The sequence below is a fragment of the Vicugna pacos genome, chromosome 20 (genome assembly GCF_048564905.1).
Source record: "Vicugna pacos chromosome 20, VicPac4, whole genome shotgun sequence".
In the NCBI taxonomy this organism is placed as follows: Eukaryota; Metazoa; Chordata; class Mammalia; order Artiodactyla; family Camelidae; genus Vicugna; species Vicugna pacos.
The window spans coordinates 37,534,520-37,552,761 of NC_133006.1; the positions used below are offsets into that span (position 1 = coordinate 37,534,520).

Genomic DNA, 18,242 nt, shown 5'->3' on the forward strand with positions numbered 1-18,242 from the left:
GTTTCAACCATCCCTTGGAGTTACTCATCAGTGAGTTTCTCCCGGGTGTATGTGTGCTGTGTGTTAATAAACTGTTCATTTTACCCTTGTTAACCTGCTTTTGTCGGTATAACTGCCAGGGTCCTAGTTGAGGAACCCAAAAGGGTAAAGGAAAAAGTTTTCTTTTTCCTTCCCTACACAATTTTACAATATGTATCAAGCACCTAAAACGTTCCTATTCAATTTCAATTTACTGGGTTCGGCACTGACATGTGCCAAAGCTTGATGTGAAAAGGTGTCACTTGCTTTTGAACATTCTCCAGTATGGACTGCAATAGCATTTTACATAGGAAAAAGCTGGGAACATGTGCTCAACAATGGAGGAATTGGTAAGCAAATTATGGTACATCCATACCATGAAAAAATGTAATTATCACACATTTTCAAGAAGATAAGGAAATTATGCTCATGTATTATTAAATGAAAGTAGCAGAATAGAAAGTTGTGTAAATCAGTATGACCTAACCGCATAAAGCTATACATGGAAGAGGAGATAAATATTCAAAGATACTCACAGCAATTACTTCTCAACTTACATAATGTATAAATTTTACTTTCTTACTTTTATTTTCTTACAGTTTCCACTTACCAATTTTACTTTATGCTTCTTTATTCCCCAGATTTTCCACAATAGAACTGTATTTTATAATAAGGAAAAAATATTTTTTAATACTCTGCCCATCAATAATTAGTGTGAGGTTTTCATGAAGGGTGAGTTGTTTTTTCTGTTTGAAGGTTCCTAGTCCTTCCACTTTATTTATTTTTTGGAGGGGGAGGTAATTACGTTCGTTTATTTTTAGCGGAGGTACTGGGGGCTGAACCCAGGACCCCCTGTGTGCTAAGCATGTGCTCTACCACTTGAGCCACATCCTCTCCCTGAAGAATGAGTTCTTGACTCACTAGCAGAGGACGGCAGGGTTTCCGTTCACCAGCGTGAGGCTGCCGTGTGGTCAGGCCCAACAGTACTGAATTCTGGAAATTTCTGACCACTTAATGAAATTAATTTGGAGACATCGCACTACTTCAGATTGTTCTTATATTTTGTTGGCACTTTTCAGATCTCAAACTTTTCTAACTCACACTATTCACGTTCACATAAAATGAAGCCATAATGAATAAGCCATGCCAATGAGAGCTGAATTCTTAACCAACATACTATAATTGCTTAAAAAGCAGTTTCGCCTCTCATAGCAATGATTTGTGACCATCCAATGCAATAAAAATTCAATAAGCATCTTCTACAAGCAAGCACTATATTTACTGATATCTAAGAAGTATAACTTACATGAGTTCCACTGAAACACACACAAAACAGTCTATGGTATGTCCATAAAGCTGGGAAACACAGGTGAATATACATAATGCCATGAAGGATATTTTCGAAGTATAAAGTACACACACAACCACACGCTCACGCACACGCATGCGCGCACACACACAACGCTTCCAGACTTTATCATACCTGGAATCCGATTCAGTGTCACCCAGAAATGCTCATCAGGAGAGTAGGTATCCTTCGACCAGTCAAGCAAATCGATGGCCCGCTGGTCTTGCAGAACAAAATTAGCAAATTCTCTCGTAAGGGCGACATAGGCAGAGCCAAAGTAAATGGTGAGATTATGGGGAGGAGGCATTTTTCTTATCCAAGTCCACAGCATGAAGGAAAGCAAATGGTATCTCTGCTCCAAGTGCACATATTTGGTCCTTCTGAGAATATGAGGAGGAGGCAGCACCCCTGGGGTGATGTTTTTCCCTTTAAAGCCTTTCAGGTGCTGAACAATTTCCCTGTTGGTTTTCAGGGGGAAATCCTGCCCGCAGGTGTTGATGCTGTACTTCCACGGCACTTCAGAAGCTATGAGGTCTTCCAGGCAATTCAGGTCAGCCTGAAGCCTGGAAACTCCTGCGTAGACCACAGACTCCCTCTTGGAAGCCAGAAAGGCATTTCCGAAGCAGCTCAGTAGCCTTCCCACCGCATCTTTGAAGGCAGCGGCAGCTTTCTCATCCACGTGAACACAGTAGACATTTTGAGGCATGTAAACAGCCCTGAAGAGCCTCTCAAATGTATCAAAGTCTTTGTGAATGACCATCACATATGCCAGAGGGAAGTCGGCTTCGTCTTTGGACAGAGGTTTCGTTATGTAGTGATTCTGGATCAAGTATTGCTGGCAACTTCGGTTTCTTAGGCGTATATTTTCATTCAAGATTTTCTTTCCTGTTACAATCATGTCACAGCCTTCAGCAAGCACTGAAGAGTTGGAGATTTTCCCCACTGGCAGGTATGTTGGCAGGACCAAATGGTTGGTATAGAGGAACAGAAGAGTTGTAGAAATGGCCACAAGCCCTACGACAAATACCTTCAGGTTCATTTTTCTTACTATTTCTTCTGCGTTGGTCACTGGCTGGACTTCATACCATCACAGAAGTCAGTTTGCAGGTCCATCCCCAGACTGCTGGGGGCGCAAATTTCATTTGTTATTTTGAACAAGAAGGGGAATTTGGCCACTCAATGAAAGGACAGGGGCCCAGCTGCAAGTCTGAAGTTCTCTTACAGTGGAGGGATTGAGTGGCTCCGAGAACCTGAGCCACTGGGGTCAACGGAGCAAGAGCTGAGCGCTGTTGGGTGTCTTCATCCAGGTCAACCTCCAGTTAAGATCCTGGGAAACCTGCAGCAGCTGCTGACTCAGGGCGGTCCCTCCGGGTGGTGGGGGAGCAGATTGCGTCAGTCTTACAGCCCTTTAAGTCAGGGGGATGCCATCACCATCGCCAGTGTCATCGTTTGACCACAAGGGACAGTGTATTTCTTCAACTTGGGGAAGTCTCAGTTGTCAGGAGGCAGGTCACCACTGACACTGACTGACATTGACCGCACTTAGAATTGTTCAATAGCAGTGTTTCTCTTTACCTAAGGATAAAAATCAAGAATTCAGAGAGGTGCAGGATTGGAAGGAATCTTGCGGATTATTCAGACCAACTCACTCAATTCACAAATGGAGCTCCCCCTATAATGAGAAAGAATATGAAAATGAGTATATGTGTGTACATGTATGACCAAAGCATTATGCTGTATGCTAGAAGTTGACACACTGTCAACTGAATATACTTCAATTAAAAACAAACAAAGAAATGGAGCACCCTGAAAATGAACAGCCACTGATCTTCTGGCCCCCTCTTGGCTCTGTTTGCTCACTGACAACCTGGGAGAACCTGGGAGGTGAGCGATGACATTACGCTCATTTTGGACAAGAGGAAATTGAAGCCCACGTGTGCACTGACTTGCCTGAGCGTCAGTAATGAGCTCATGGTCGCATCAGGCCTTGAACCTAAAAAGATTTCTACCTAGAACAGTGTCTCCCCTCACCTTTTGTTGGTGAATTCCCCCATCCATCAGGTCCCCGTGTGGCACCGCTTCCCTGGTGTCCCATCCCTGCCCTCCCAAGTCTGGGTCAGGAGTCCTTCCACCTGTCCTACCAGGACTTGTGCAAACTCTAGTCGCTTGTGTGTTTGCCCCACCACTAGCGCACGGAGGATCATTTCCATCTACCGATCACTGTGTTTTGTGATCATCACTGAATTAAGTCCAGTCACTCTTCTTGCCTCTACACCAGGGTCTGGCACGACTACAGTGGCATCAGAGGTGAGGGTCAGTTCAGCCTGCCATGTGTTTTTCTTCAGCCTCTGAGCTAAGAATTGTTGTACAATTTTTTTGTTTTGTCTTGTTTTTGTTTCTTTTTGTTAGTGGAGAAACTGGGATTTGAACCCAGGACCTTGTGCATACTAAGCACCTGCTCTACCACGGAGCCATACCCCATTCCCCCTAATTGTTGTACATTTTAAAAATGCTGAAAGAAAATTCAAGGAAGAAAAATTTTTCATGACATGCGAAATTCAAATTTCTGTGTCTGTAAAGACTACCACTGGAACCCAGCGATTTGTTTAATATTATCCGTTGCAACTGCAGAGCCGACTGGTTGTAACAGAAACCATCTGGCCACCCAAGACTCGTATTTTATTCTTTGGCTCTTGATAGAAAAGGTTTCCTGATCCCTCCCCAATAATTACTGATGTCTCTGCAAACCATATATTTCCCCCCCCCCACCAGGATGACTATTGTGGGCTTGATACAGTTTCACAACTTTGTCCTTTAGTTTCTAGATTTCCTCATGAATGCTAGGATGACATCCTATTTGGTACAGAGCATGGGCTTCAAAGAGAGATGTGGGTGGATTAGGATCCTGGTTTTGCCGGTTTCTGGCTATGTGACCTTGGGCAAGTGGCTTTACCTTTCTGTTTCGGTTTGGTCACCTGTCATGTAAAGATCAGACCACTAAGACTGTGTTGCGGATGAATATGGGTTAATAAGTGGAATGCACTTGGAGCAGACTCTGACACACAGAAAATAGTTTTAAATGTTAGCTTTTATTGTTATCTGCACCTGGCCACATTTCGAGTCTCACCTGCACTGGTAGTGAGTTGGAAATTCGTAGCACTGCACTTTGCCTGACTTCATTGTGCTCCAAATTTTGGCAAAATGTGGTGCTGCCACATAGTGGTTCTGTACAGCATAGCCTGACGCAGTTAATCTTGTGGATGACAGGAAGGGAGAATTTTTGTGCCATTACAGCATTTTATTCCTGCTAGACTGAGAGTAACTTGGAAGAAGGAACATGTCTTTGAAGACGTAAGGAGGCATTCTCAACGTGGCATTTGAGCAGAGCTGAAAAGGCTGCCTCTCTCAAGGTCTCAATGCCACCAGCCAACCAGGGTCTCCACAAGAACATTTAAAACGTCTCATAAGGAAGCAAATTGTTCAAGTCATTCAAGAAAAATGATGTAGCGGTAACTACTATACATCTTGTTAAGCCATTGGAAACAATGACATTCAACAGAGGCTTTGAAAAAATGGGATGAGAGACAGATTAGATTAGACAGAAGAAAAGCAAACAAGGTTGGGAACGTGGGGTACTCCTGGGGGTCCTTTGGGATGTTCTGGCAGGGACGGCTGAGCAGCCCGGAGGGAATATGAAGGCAGCAAGATGCTCCCGGCGTTATGTGCCACCTCATAGTATTCATTTTCAGAACTGGGTGTCAGTCTTTTTTATTCCATTCTTTTTTTCTTGAAGGATAGTCAGTTTACAGTGTTGCATCATTTCTGGTGTACAGCATAATGTTTTAGTCATACATATACGTACATATATTTGTTTTTATATTCTTTTTCATTATAAATTACTGCAATATATTGAATATAGTCCCCTGTGCTCTACAGTAGGACCTTGTTGTTTACCTAGTTTATAGATAGTAGCCAGTATCTGCAAATCTCAAAGTCCCAATTTATCCCTTCCCACCCCCTTCCCTTCTGGTAGCCTTAAGTTTGTTTTCTATGTCTGTGAGTCTCTTTTTGTTTTGTAAATAAGTTCATTTGTGTCTTTTTTTTAGATTCCACATATTAATGATATCATATGACATTTTTCTTTCTCTTTCTGGGTTACTTCACTTAGAATGATCATCTCCAGGTCCATCCATGTTGCTGCAAATGGCATTATTTTATTCTTTTTTATGGCTCAGTAGTATTCCATTGTATGTATGTGTGTGTGCCTATCTATCTATCTATCTCACAACTTCTTTATCCAGTCATTTGTTGTTGGACATTTAGGTTGTCTCCATATCTTGGCTATTGTAAAGATAACAGTCTTAAAAATCAAAATTTCCCCAATGTCCTGTGCACACTCACATCAAAATTAAATAGTTTCATATGAATCCTTTTCATGTACTTTGAGTATCAGATTTTTAATTCTCACTTTTTTCCTCCTGGAAAAGTTAAAGGATCACCTAAGAGAACAGGAAAGAAGCTGAGAGGCCCTCTCATCAGGTGCTGTCATTTTACAGGGCAAGACGCCACTCAGAGAAGGAAAGTCGCACAGCCAGGAGCGGCAGCTGGTCCAGCACAATACGCTGCTTCCAAAAATGTTTCCTTCCTCTCAGAAGAGATTTCAGAAAGCAGCATTTACAAGTGCTTCTCTAAGCCTGACTCACCAGTCAACTGAAGGACGAATTAGACCGGGATGAGGCTATCTTAACTTCGTGAGATTTGGTCTTAAATTCAGATTCTACCCTCGGAAACCTGAGCTAATGATAATATTTGTGCCTTACACAGAGGCTGATAACATATTTGCACTTTGAAGCCTGGGGTGATAACACTTATTCAGGCTAGTCTTAGCAGGATTAGGTACGTACATCTAAAGCAAAACAAAGATAACTTTGGAAACTTTGTGACCAAAACCGACAGGTATTTTCAAAACTCTTGTTAAGGGCATCTAATTTGTTTCTTTCTTTCTTTCACCTTATTTTATTTATTTCTTTTAAAAAATTTTGGGGGGGGGTAATTAGGTTTATTTATTTTATTATTATTATTATTATTATTAATTAATTTTAATGGAGGTACTGGGGATTGAACTTAGGACCACGGGCATGCTAAGCACACACTCTACCACTGAGCACACTCTCTCCGACAGAGGCATCTAATTCTAATAACATTTGTATTTATGAATATCCTCTAAATCCTTAGTTATCTTCTACAAGTAGATTATTTCTCATAAAAGCAAGAGTTAAGCCAGTACATCCCCATATTTCCAAGCACAAATTCAGTGCCTCCTCTATGAAGTCCTCCCCCGCTACCCCCCTACCCCTGTCCTTCTGTGTTTGACGTATTCTTGCATTTCTGCCAAATTGGCTGAAATGGAAGAGTAGCTTTTAATTAGGGGCACATACTGACACAGGAAAACTGAACACAGAATCCTTTTCTGGCCCCAATTTAATTCCGAGACCTGAAACCCCGGACAATGTGACTTCTACCCCCAATCTAGCACTGAAGACTTGCTACAGGATTTTGTTTCTGCTATCATACGAACACGGAACACATAAAATCACCATCTTGACCATCTTCCAGTGTCCAGTACAGCAGTGTTAACTAGATGCGTGTTGTCCAACAGAGCGCCAGAACTTTTTCATCTTGCATCTCTAAACTTCTTGACCCATTCAACAACTTCCGTATCCGCCTGCCCCCCAGCCCCTGGTAACCACATTCTACTTTTTCCTCCTACGAGTTGAACTACTTCGAATTCCTCAAACATGTGAAACGATGCAGTATTTCTCTTTCTGTGACTGATTCATTTCACGTAGTGTGATGTTGTGTGCACTGAGCTGACAGCCTAGTGCTGGCTAACTACTTCCCAGGAAATCTCTTGGTAAAACAATTAAAAATAGCAGTTTGGGATTGTAGAGTATTTTCACATCAATTTTTTCATTATCATTTAAAGCAGGGTCTCTCGGCCTTGGCACTACTGACGTTTGGACCAAATAATTCTTTGCTGCGAGGGCCTGTCCTGTGCCTAGTGGGGTGTTTGCAGAATCCCTGGCCTCTACTCACTAGATTCCAGCAACATCCCTTCCCCCAAGTCGTGACAACCAATGATGTCTCTAGACGCTGCCAGATGTCCCCCGTGGGCCAGCCTTGGGCCAATAAGCTAACTTCTAAGAGCAGTAAAACGAAGCTAACACTACGAACTTTACGAGGTTTGTATAATAACTAGTAATTAATGTATGAATTAATTTCTGGCACCAGGAGGCACTCAATACATGAGTTATTGTTTAATAATATTAGTATATAAAAGGTATAAAATTGATTAATTAGATATTGATTATGACTCATTAGTGTGACATTGGACAATACAGATTCACTAAGATGGGAAATGTAACATTTTAATTCTGAATCTGGTTTCACCTCTAATTTGCTGTGTGAAGTTGGCAAAATCACTGAGTCAGTCTCAAGCTCATCAGTTGTTAAGGAGAATTCAGTCAACCTGCCCTCTGTACTTTGCAAGGTTACAGCAAGATTAAAATTATATAATAAAAGAAAGGTACTTGCAAGTGTAAACTCATTCCAAGTGCAACCATTGTTATTATGATAACAATTTGTATTTATAGGTATTAATATGTATTGTGATACAAATTGTGTAGTGTCTTTAATGAGCTGTAATTCACATGTCATACATTTGAAATGTACGCTCCAGTGGTTTTGACTGTCTTCACTAGGCTGTGCAACCATCACTGCTGTCTGCTTCCATCAGATTTTTATTGTCCCAAAGAAACCATATACCCATTAGTGGTCACTGCCTTAACCCTCTCCACTTCTCAGACCCTGGCAACCACTAATGTCCTTTCTGATTCTATAAATTTTCCTATTCTGTACCTTTTGTATAAATGGTGTATGATATAAATTTTAATGTGTAAATCATTTGGTAATCCTTCACACCAAAATATTTAGCTCTATTTGTTGAGTGGTTTCTCTATAGCAAGGATTGAGCTTGGGAAACAGGAATGAGACACAGACTTGTTTCTTGCCACACAGAGACACACAGGCACACAGACACACACACACCTCACACACACACAGAAGAAAAGACTGGAAGGACACACCAGAAGGTTAACTGTGGTTATCTCTGTGTTATAAGATTACAAATTATTTTTGTTACTTTCTTTCCACTCCAGAGTGTGTGTTGGTTTTATTCATGGGGGAAATATTTTGTCTAGTCTCATTTCTAAGAGCTAAGTACTAGAATTCAGAAATGTCTAGCGAAAGCCACACTCGGACATCCTGAGGAAGGACAGTGTTTCAAAGTTACTGGAGATTTGAAATTCCCAAGAGAAATACCCAGAGACTTCCAAGTGGCATATGCCAATGAAAAGAAACAGTATCTTATATTTTTATCAGGTTCTTTTTCTGGGTCCTGGATAATTTGATTTAGTTGAATGAAATTAAGAGATTAAGCAGGAAGAAATTAAACGCTGTCCTTCTTTCTACATATCCTTTCCAGAGCCAGGAAAGAGTGGTGGCCGGAAGAAGCAGTCATTTCCCCCAGTTCCTCCTTTGCCCTCTGATCTTGACTCTGACCTCCTGGCTCCTGAGTGAAGAGGCACACAGGTCATCGCCCCATTGAATATCCTGCCTGAGCCAGATGCTTGGAAAGCAGAACTGTCAATTGATGAATTCAAATAGTGCTCAAGATAGAAGTTTTACTGTGTTTTTCATTGCCTTAAATTTCAAGTTTAAATGTCTATATGTTACTGATCAACCTTTATTACAGAGATGTAAGAACTACTCATCTCTTCCCCTCGAAGACTGATCATTCTAACCAGCGCATTAAGGATTCTTAGGGGGAGGGTATAGCTCAGTGGTAGAGTGCGGGCTTAGCATGCATGCAAAGTCCTGGGTTCAATCCCCAGTAAAAATAAATAAATAAATACATACATAAATAAACCTAATTACCTCCCCCTCAAAATTTTTTAAAAAATTAAACAAAAAAAAAGGATTCTTAGATGCTAGGCAGTAAAGAAACCAGTTAGCTTTATTAAATCTGGTATTGTCTAAACTCATTTTTTCAGCACTTTTCTTATGCCTCATTTATTTAAAAATTTTTTAGTTTTTTTATTGAAGTATAGTCAGTTACAATGTGTCAATTTCTGGTGTACAGCATAGTGTTTCAGTCATACATATACATACATATATTTGTTTTCATATTCTTTTTCATCTAGCTCCCTGGGCCATACAGATGAAATCTGTTTTCAATCTATTTTATATTAGCAGTTAATATTTGCAAATCTCGAACTCCCAATTCATCCCTTCCCTTCTCGGCTTGCTCCCGGTAACCGTAAGTTTATCTATGAGTCTGTTTGTTTTGTAGATAAATTCATTAGTGTCTTCTTTTTTTCTTAGATTCCACATGACATGAGTCATAGCATATGGTGTTTTTTTCTTTCTCTTTCTGGCTTAGTTCACTTCGACTGACAATCTCCAGATCCATCCATGTTGCTGCAAATGGCATTGTTTTATTCTTTTTTTACTGCTGAGTACTTTACAGCACTTTATTCTTTGTTTTATTATGGCAATACACATGTCATTTACATGCACAATTTAGTGGCCTGTGTAGCACAAAGGGCAGCGGTCACATGGGTGTGGATGTGTGTGTGTGTGCACGTGTTTACACAAGCACATTTGTGTCCTCACGCACTCACACGCCTTCTTCTTCACTTAAGAGTAACAAAAAAAGATACTTTTTTTCAAAGTCAGGCATTTAAACTAGACCAAGTATTTCCATGTTGATTTGGAGAAAATTTTCATTTTTAAATGTATGCACTTCTGCATCATTCAAATTTCTTTTTTTCTTTTAAACATTTTTTTATTGAGTTATAGTCATTTTACAATGTTGTGTCAAATTCCAGTGTGGAGCACAATTTTTCAATTATACATGAACATACATATATTCGTTGTCACATTTTTTTTCGCTATGAGCTGTCACAAGATCTTGTATATATTTCCCTGTGCTATCAAATTTCTTATAATGAGCAAATGCTTTTGAAATATTAGGAGGTTTTAGAAAGAGATAAAATGCTATTAAAATATAAATATGCTAAGAGAAGTGTAAAAGAGTAGATGATAGGTCTAGCTTTGGGAGAAACAACTACAAACAATATTTGGCCCGAGCTGAAACTGGGTGTCAAAATATATTATGCATCAAATATATATGTATGTCAACATAGACAAGTATGTCAACAGTTTTCAACTGTATGTGTATGGACAGTTTATTGCATCTCAATGATACCTCAATAATACTGAGTGGGAATCTGACAGAAAAAAAAAGGGATATAGTCATCCACATGATTAAATAGCAAAATGATGCACGTTGTGTTTTCCTCCTGATGCCCAGGCTATGAGTGTACTGAACGATATGGAATATTTGCAAATGTGCCAAACATTGTCCTATGCCCTTTACATACAGTAAATCATTTCAAACCCATACCAACACACATGAACTTATTAACAGAACAGAAACAGTCTCATGGTTACTAAAGGGGACAAGCGGGGGGAGGAATAAATTAGGCGTTTGGGATTTAATTTTGTATCTAAAATAGAAAAAACAACCTCCTATCAACCCCACAGGAGGTAATATTATCTCCCATTTTGCCCAAGAAAAAGCAGAGGCACTGAGAGATGAAGTAACTGGCCCAAGGTCACACAGCTTGAAGCAGAAGAACCAGGTCTCAAAAGATGGCCGTGCAGAGCCAGCATCCATGCTCCTGGCAGCTACGCTATGTCGTTTTCTCTTTGAAGGAAGGCAACTAACTTTTACTGAGTATCCACCACTTTCCCATTGTGCTCAGTCCTTCTGAGTTCATGGTGCAAATTAATTCTCACAATTGCTCAAGAAGATATTATCATCCCAATTTTTTCAGATGAAATAGCTTAGACTCAGATGGTGTCCCACAGTGATTTCGTGTGTTTGTTTTCTGGGGGAGTCATTATGAATGAACCCAGGACCTCCTGCACGCTAGGCACGCACCCTGCCACTGAGCTCTGCCCTCTCCCCGCCCCACGGTGACTTTATGCGTGAGCACAAACCGCGTTTCGCCTGCCTCACCATCCATGTCTCGTCCACTAGTCTAGTTCCTGTTCTCCTCTATGTCCCATGGCCCCAGTTTCACCCCTAAATCAGCTACAAGATGACAGACATTCTCCCTCGCCCAGTATAAAGAAATGGCAAATGATAAACAGGATCGGACACAGCAGAGTGACCCCAGGTTCTCAGAAAAAAAAAAAAAAACAAATCTAACTCATGGTTGAAAAATAGCAGATGGAAAGAGAAAAGTCGCCAGAGAAATCTGGCGAATGTCACCTTGATCAAATGATCCAAGTTCACAGCTCAGTGACCTCATGTGGATGTCAGAGACCCCCGGATAGGGTGTGAGGAGAAGTGGTGGTCTTCCCCGCAAAGCCATCACCACATTACGATCTTGGGAAAAAAGATCAGACAAACCCAGACTGAGGGCCATTCTAGAAAACACCTGGCCAGTCCTCAGTACCGCCAAGGTCACGGAAAACAAGGCAAGAGAGGAGCTGTCATACGGAGGGGACCAAGGAGACGGGACAGCTAGGTGAACGAGGACTCATGAGTGGATCCTGGGACAAAACAGGACATTAACGGAAAAACGGATGAAATCCAAACAAAGTCTGGAGTTTATTAGTAATGCATCAATGTTAACACCTTAGCTGTGATAAGTGCACCACAAAGGTAATATGAGAAGATAAAAACTAATGGTAGGTATATAGGATCTCTCTGTAGTATCTTTGCAAATTTTCCAGAAATTCAGAATTATTCCAAAATAAAATGTATTAAAAAAATCTACTTAGCAGCTCTTACTCAGGCAAATGCAGAGCTTGGACCATTATTGTGCAGAAAGAAACACTTAGGGGCACCGGGGAGGCAGCCTGGCTTTCAGACCATCCCAGCGTTGCCACCGGAGTGTCCAGTCCTGCAGCCACGTCGCCAGCACGAGTTCTGAGTCCCTGCAGCGCCAACCGGCTTACGTCGAACACTCTGTTAGGGGAGCTTAAACATTGACAGCTTTAACCTGCTGCTAAGTGGGAAACTGACCTCAGGTCTTCTGTGTCCATAAAAAGAATTAGGGTAAATGATTTTTTCATTAGTTGTGGCATCCACTGATAATCCAAGCTGATAGCATTCCAGAAAAGTTTGGGATGAAGCGCACACATGCGTGCACACACACACACACCCTTTATAGGTTTATCTCGGGGCAAACTCCCTCCTTTATCATCCCTTCCTTGGTGACTCTTCCCCTGGGCATTAGTGGTACAGTCTCAGAGTTTTCCAGAACCACACTGGGACTGGTTATGGAGTGAAAAGCCATTATTCATCAAAGTGGAGACAAGCTGGTCATGGGAAGCCCTGGAGCTGCCACGGGATCGCAATCTTCTCGAGGATGAAATCTCGATGAGCAATTCTAGTTAGCTAACTAAACAGATTTCGCCTCCATCGCTGAGATGTTCAACTTGATCCAGGAGCATTCGGACCCTGGTCCCCTACCACTGCAGGGATGGAGGGGCCTCCCTCTGCTGGTGTCTGAGAGCCCCATGGGGGTTCAGAGTGTACATTCCCAAAGCGCGCACTACCCCCAGCTCCCCACATCTGTTCTCTAGAACTGGCAATCATCTCCTTGTGGTGCAAGTGAAGTTACCGGGCAGGATGCTGGAGCAAGTTCAATCTTGCCTCCGTGGAAACCTTGCTTGGAGGAAAAATGTGGTCATTGACATTTCTCTCCCTTAAAATCACTGAGAGACTGTCTCCCACCTCTTCAGTCTGGGCGAGGCTACCACGGGTCCTGGCTCACCCTCTCTCCTTGAATCAAAGCCAGTGACTTGGGAAAGAAGCGTCACCAAAGGCTTTTAAAGGCTCTCTGTTGTCTTGATTTCTGGAATCATTTATTTTCCATAAATGTCAGATCAAAAAGGAGCCCTGCTGAGACTTGCAATGATGAAGGGAAAGGACTGAGGCTGACTCTGAACCCATTCAGGGCCTCAGCTGAGCCTCTCAAGGGCTGGAAAGCTTTGAGGCTGCCAAGTTGACTACTGGAAAAAATGGGTAGTCAGAGGGCAGTGCCCCTTCTCGTAAAGGGGGCAAAAAGCTGAGGTCAAGGATACAGCCTCCCTCGCAGCCCAGTGAGTGCCTGGCAGGAAAGACAGCGAAGGCATCACCGTTCCCTGAATCAGAGTAGGCAACTGGAGAATCCTACTTGGATTTGTTCTCTCTTTGTACAAATTTCTGACATTTTATTTCGTTTGGATCTTGCTTTGAGGGCGATCTTGAAAGGACAGTAATAGACGAGTCACTTCCTGGAGGGTGAGTGTGTGGGACAGTTAGGAACAAGCCCTTCCCCTGCGCTTCAGTGACGGTGGGAGACCACGCAGGTGGTGTGTGCATGGTACAGGTCTGTTTGGATTTGTGTTACTTATTTGCATTAGCGCCCAGAAGAGCCATTCGCACTGCTACCTACAGTCAGTGCCCAGGTGTTGTGGTCCCTTAGAGCATGGGCCAGGGATGCGCGCCTTGGTTTCTCTTCCCTGCTGCAGGACTTGGTCAGAGCTGGGCAGCAGCAAACAGAGACCAGGGTTTCAATCCCATCTTAAATTGTTATTTATGTATTTACTTATTTATTTAGGGGTGGGGGAGGTAATTCGGCTTATTTATCTGTTTATTTTTTAACACGTTTTTTCTTTTTTTGGAGGGGAGGTCATTCGTTCTATTTATTTATTTATTGTTAGTTTTTTTTTTTTAATGGAGGTCCTGGGGATTGAACCCAGGACCTTGTGCATGCTAAGCACGCACTTCACCGCTGAGCTGTACCCTCTCCCACCCCCCAGAACAAATTAGTACCTTTGAGTTTTCATTTACTCTGTGTATGAGTCAGGGTTCTAGGGAAGCAGAAGCAGTAGACCTCTCTCTCCTCTTTGTCTCTCTCTACAGATATCAAGAGATTGATTAATTGATTTGAAGGAGTTGGCTCACGTGATTGTGGGGACTGATAAGTCTGTAATCTGTAGGGTAAACTGTCAGAAGGTTCAGCTGATCATTGATAGGAGATTCAAGCAAGAGTTGAATTCCAGTCTTAGGTTAATTCCCCCAGGGCAGCAGGTGGGAAACTTAGCAGGGTTTCTATGTCGCGGTGTTGGGGCAGAATTGCTTCTTCTGGAAACCTGTCTTTACTCTTAAGGCCTTCAACTGATTGGATGCAGCCCACCCACAATATGAAGGGTAATCTCCATTAAGCAGTCATTTGATTTAATTACATCAGTAGTTGATCACATCTGTAAAGACTTCTACAGCAACGTCTAAAGTGGGTTTCACTGAATAACTGGACAACATAGCCTAGCCATGCTGGCACTTGAAAATAACCATTACACTCTGCAAAGTGTGAAGAGTAATCTTTACTTTTTCAGAGGGTCCTTGTAAGAATTGAAGAATTACATGTAAAGCCCTCACTGTGTCCTGCACATACTGGATGTTGGAAAAGCGATAAATACAATTATTACCATTATCTCTAACTTAAATGGTTTTAAATAAGAAGTTAGCCTAAAGCAGCCTAATTGTCTGATCTTCCAGACAATTCTGGTGAGAATTCTGACACTGCCTTCTGATTATGTGGCCTTGGGCAAGACATTCTTTCCCCCTTGAGCTTCAGTCTTTTCTTCTGGAAAACAGGGATTCAATGACCATCCTGCAAGGCTGCTGGAGGTTTGAAAGATCGCCCAGAAGGTCATGGTACACAGTGCCTGACACAGCTGTCACGTGGCTGTGATTCGTAACATTATGATCATGGGACTTTTGAGCACCTGCAACTCCTGGGCCAAAGCCTATGTTGGATGCATTTCAGGACAGCCACACAGTGAGTATGGGTCACGAGCAGCTCTGAGGGGCTCATAGTAAAAATAAAACCGGTACAGCAGTAGGTGACACATAAATCTCACCACCTGCTGAGCCCGAATCTAAGTGCCTTATCAGTGTGAACACACTTCCTCTTTGCAACATTGCTATGAACTAGATGTTAAGTGACATGCTGAGGTCACATGGTGGCAGAGGCTGTGGGACTGTGGTTCAAACCCAGGCACACTGGCTACGGTGTCCGCTCTCCTCACCACTGTTCTGTACTAAGCACCAAGCGGGAAATCGTAGGTCCAGGAAATCAGAACTCATATCCCGTGGTCTCACGGAATTATTTTCCTGGAGTCCTTCAAAAGCTTTAGGGAAACATGTTTGTCTGATTTCCAAAATCGTTCATTCATTTACCCATTTGCTCATTTCACAAGGGCACATGGCAAGCCCAGAGCCCTGTCTTAGGAAGTGTCTCCAGTACAGCCAGGAGAACAAAGCGGAGGGCATTGGGTAAGTAACAGCCGAAGGGGTGGGCGTGCACAGAAGAGCCTTAAAAGAACTCAGAGCAGTGGGAACCCCAGGGGTTGGGGACGAGCCCACAAGAAACTTTGGGCTGTTGGGTCTAGAGAGATGGGACAGAAATAGGAACTTACACAAATGTCCCGCCCTTCTGATAAACCCAGAGACTGAACTCCCGGCGGATGGACAAACACTGGGGAGCTGGGGCTCTGTGCCCACCTCAGCCAGGCTTGCCCTGGGAGGGTGCAGCTGCCTTCTCTTCCTGTCAGGGGTGTCCGCAGGTGAACAGTAACCCACGCTGACTATCGGCTTCATTAAGCGAGTCAGAACTTACAGAGGGAGCATCCTTCCCGCGCGCGCCACTAGAGGGCAGCACTCCGCCTGTCCGCGGAGCCGCTCCTGACGCCCCCGCCCGCCCCGCGCCGGCCTCGCGCCTGCGGCGCTGTGGCGCGCTGGCCGAGGGTGTTCAGTTTTGAGGACCAAAAAAAAAAAAAAAAAAAAAATCGGTTTCAAATCCTTGCTCTTTTATGTCTTCACCGTGATCTCGGGCAAGGGGTACACCCTCTCTCAGTCTTAGTTCCGTCACCCCTCAGAGAAGGACCACGATGGATTAAATTGTGTTCCCCCTCAAATTCATGGCTCACTCCCAGTGTGACTGTATTTGAAGACAGGACCTCTAAAGAGATACTGAAGGCGAATGAGGTCATAAGGATGTGGCTCTAACCAGTATGACTGGTTTCCTTAAAAGAAGAGCAAGAGACACCGAGCGTGTGCGTGCACAGGGAAAAGGCCCCAGGGACCAGTCCTGCTGCCGCCTTGATCTTGGACTTCATGCCTCCAACACGCTGGGCAAGTACGTTTCTGTTGCTGGGGCCACGCAGTCGGGGGTCACAGCAGCTCAAGCAGACCAAGGCAAGGACCAAAACAGTGCCGACCTCCCTAAACCATCATGGGAATGCATGCCGCTGTGCATTCAGAGCAGAGCCGGGCACAGAGGAAGCCCTGGACAAATGCTTCTCCCCATCACCACCCCCACCCCCAGCATCAGCATCACCAGCAGGATGTGCTCCCTCCCAGGGGACAGTCAGTGCTGGTTCCTCCCAGGGAAGAGGTGTCTGTCAGGAGCCATATCTGGTCACACGCATCTTCCACTGTTCCCATCAATGGAAAACCATCATTCACAAAACTTTTCCAACATTTCATTCCCTTTCCAGGAGACACCCTGTGACTGCTGCTGTCTGACTCCAGGCAGCATCGTGCCATTTACAGACCCTGCCCTCTGGCTGGTGGCTGGAGGAATCCTCTCTATACATTTGTCTGACTCAGCAAAGAGCAAAGCTCTCCACCTCATTAACACATCGTGTAGCAGAGGCTTCACGCCTTGGCAGGGTCCTTTCAGGAGAACAGAAGCAACATGAGACCATGACTTGGAAACTGACTCAGGAAGACGGGACACAGCAGGAGGTAAGGTGGGACACCTCCGCCAGGCATGTGCAGACCCCTCATTCTGAGATCAAGCACTGGGGGGGGGGTCAGCAAAGGGGTCACCGAGCCTGAGACGGGGGAAAGAAAGATCTAGAATATTCTAATCTTTTTTTTAAAGCGGGAGATTCCACATGGCTGACTGATACAGTCCTCAGAGGACTCCTGTAGGAATTAAACTTGAGGAGGTACTTGCAGCCCAGCTCCTGGTACATCTAAGGACTCAGTGAATGTCTGTGGCCCTCCTTTCCCCTCCTTCTGAGGACAACAGAGGGAAAAAGCACAGAGGAGTCTTCTCTTTGTAAAAAACTTCACGGTATTGCCTTTCATAGAAATCCACCCCCACAAACACAAATACCAGAGACGATGAAAAGTGCCAGACCCAGAGAAACAGATTTATAACCGACACGGAAGCCACAACAGAAACACCGCACCCATGCGGCTTGTCTTGGCAAGGGGTGCGACACTGCTGGGCAAGTTTGGGCCGGCAGGTAAACAGAGATCACACCGCTGCGCGGGTTTCTGCGACACCTGGGGATTCAGCAGCCCACACGAGATGAACAGATCACCCACAACAGACCCAGCAGGACGGAGCGCCTCCAGGGAACAGGGAGGAAGGCGCGCGCTGCAGCTGGCCCTGCCTCCTGGTGTCACCATGGCTGAAGGAAGGAAGGAAGGAAAAGGAAAGCTTCCACGGTGGAAGAAAGCCCCTGGGGTAAGAACCTGCCTGGGAACAAACAGTATATGAGGCAAGGTCCTTCTCTTTTCTGAGACTCAGACCCCTGTAAGAACTGGGGAGAGCAGTGAGCCCTGTCTTAAAAAACGTGCAAAGTGAAACAAGTCGAGAGTTTGGTGGATCCCTCCAGGCCCATCCCTGGAGGCCCAGGACCCTGCTATTCCCTCAACAACACAGAAATGGTGACC

The 18,242-nt window shown here is 43.8% G+C and overlaps 1 protein-coding gene across 1 annotated transcript in view; it reads right to left on the reverse strand.

The window, feature by feature from the left end:
* The window catches only part of LOC140687812 (N-acetyllactosaminide beta-1,6-N-acetylglucosaminyl-transferase-like), a 76,102-nt gene that overhangs the window by 8,814 nt on the left and 49,046 nt on the right, over positions 1 to 18,242 (reverse strand). Inside the window, exon 4 of the mRNA XM_072945695.1 lies at positions 1,502 to 2,941. Within this exon, the coding sequence (XP_072801796.1) occupies positions 1,502 to 2,405 (904 nt within the window). The 5' untranslated portion in view covers positions 2,406 to 2,941. The remainder of the gene's footprint in view (positions 1 to 1,501; positions 2,942 to 18,242) is intronic.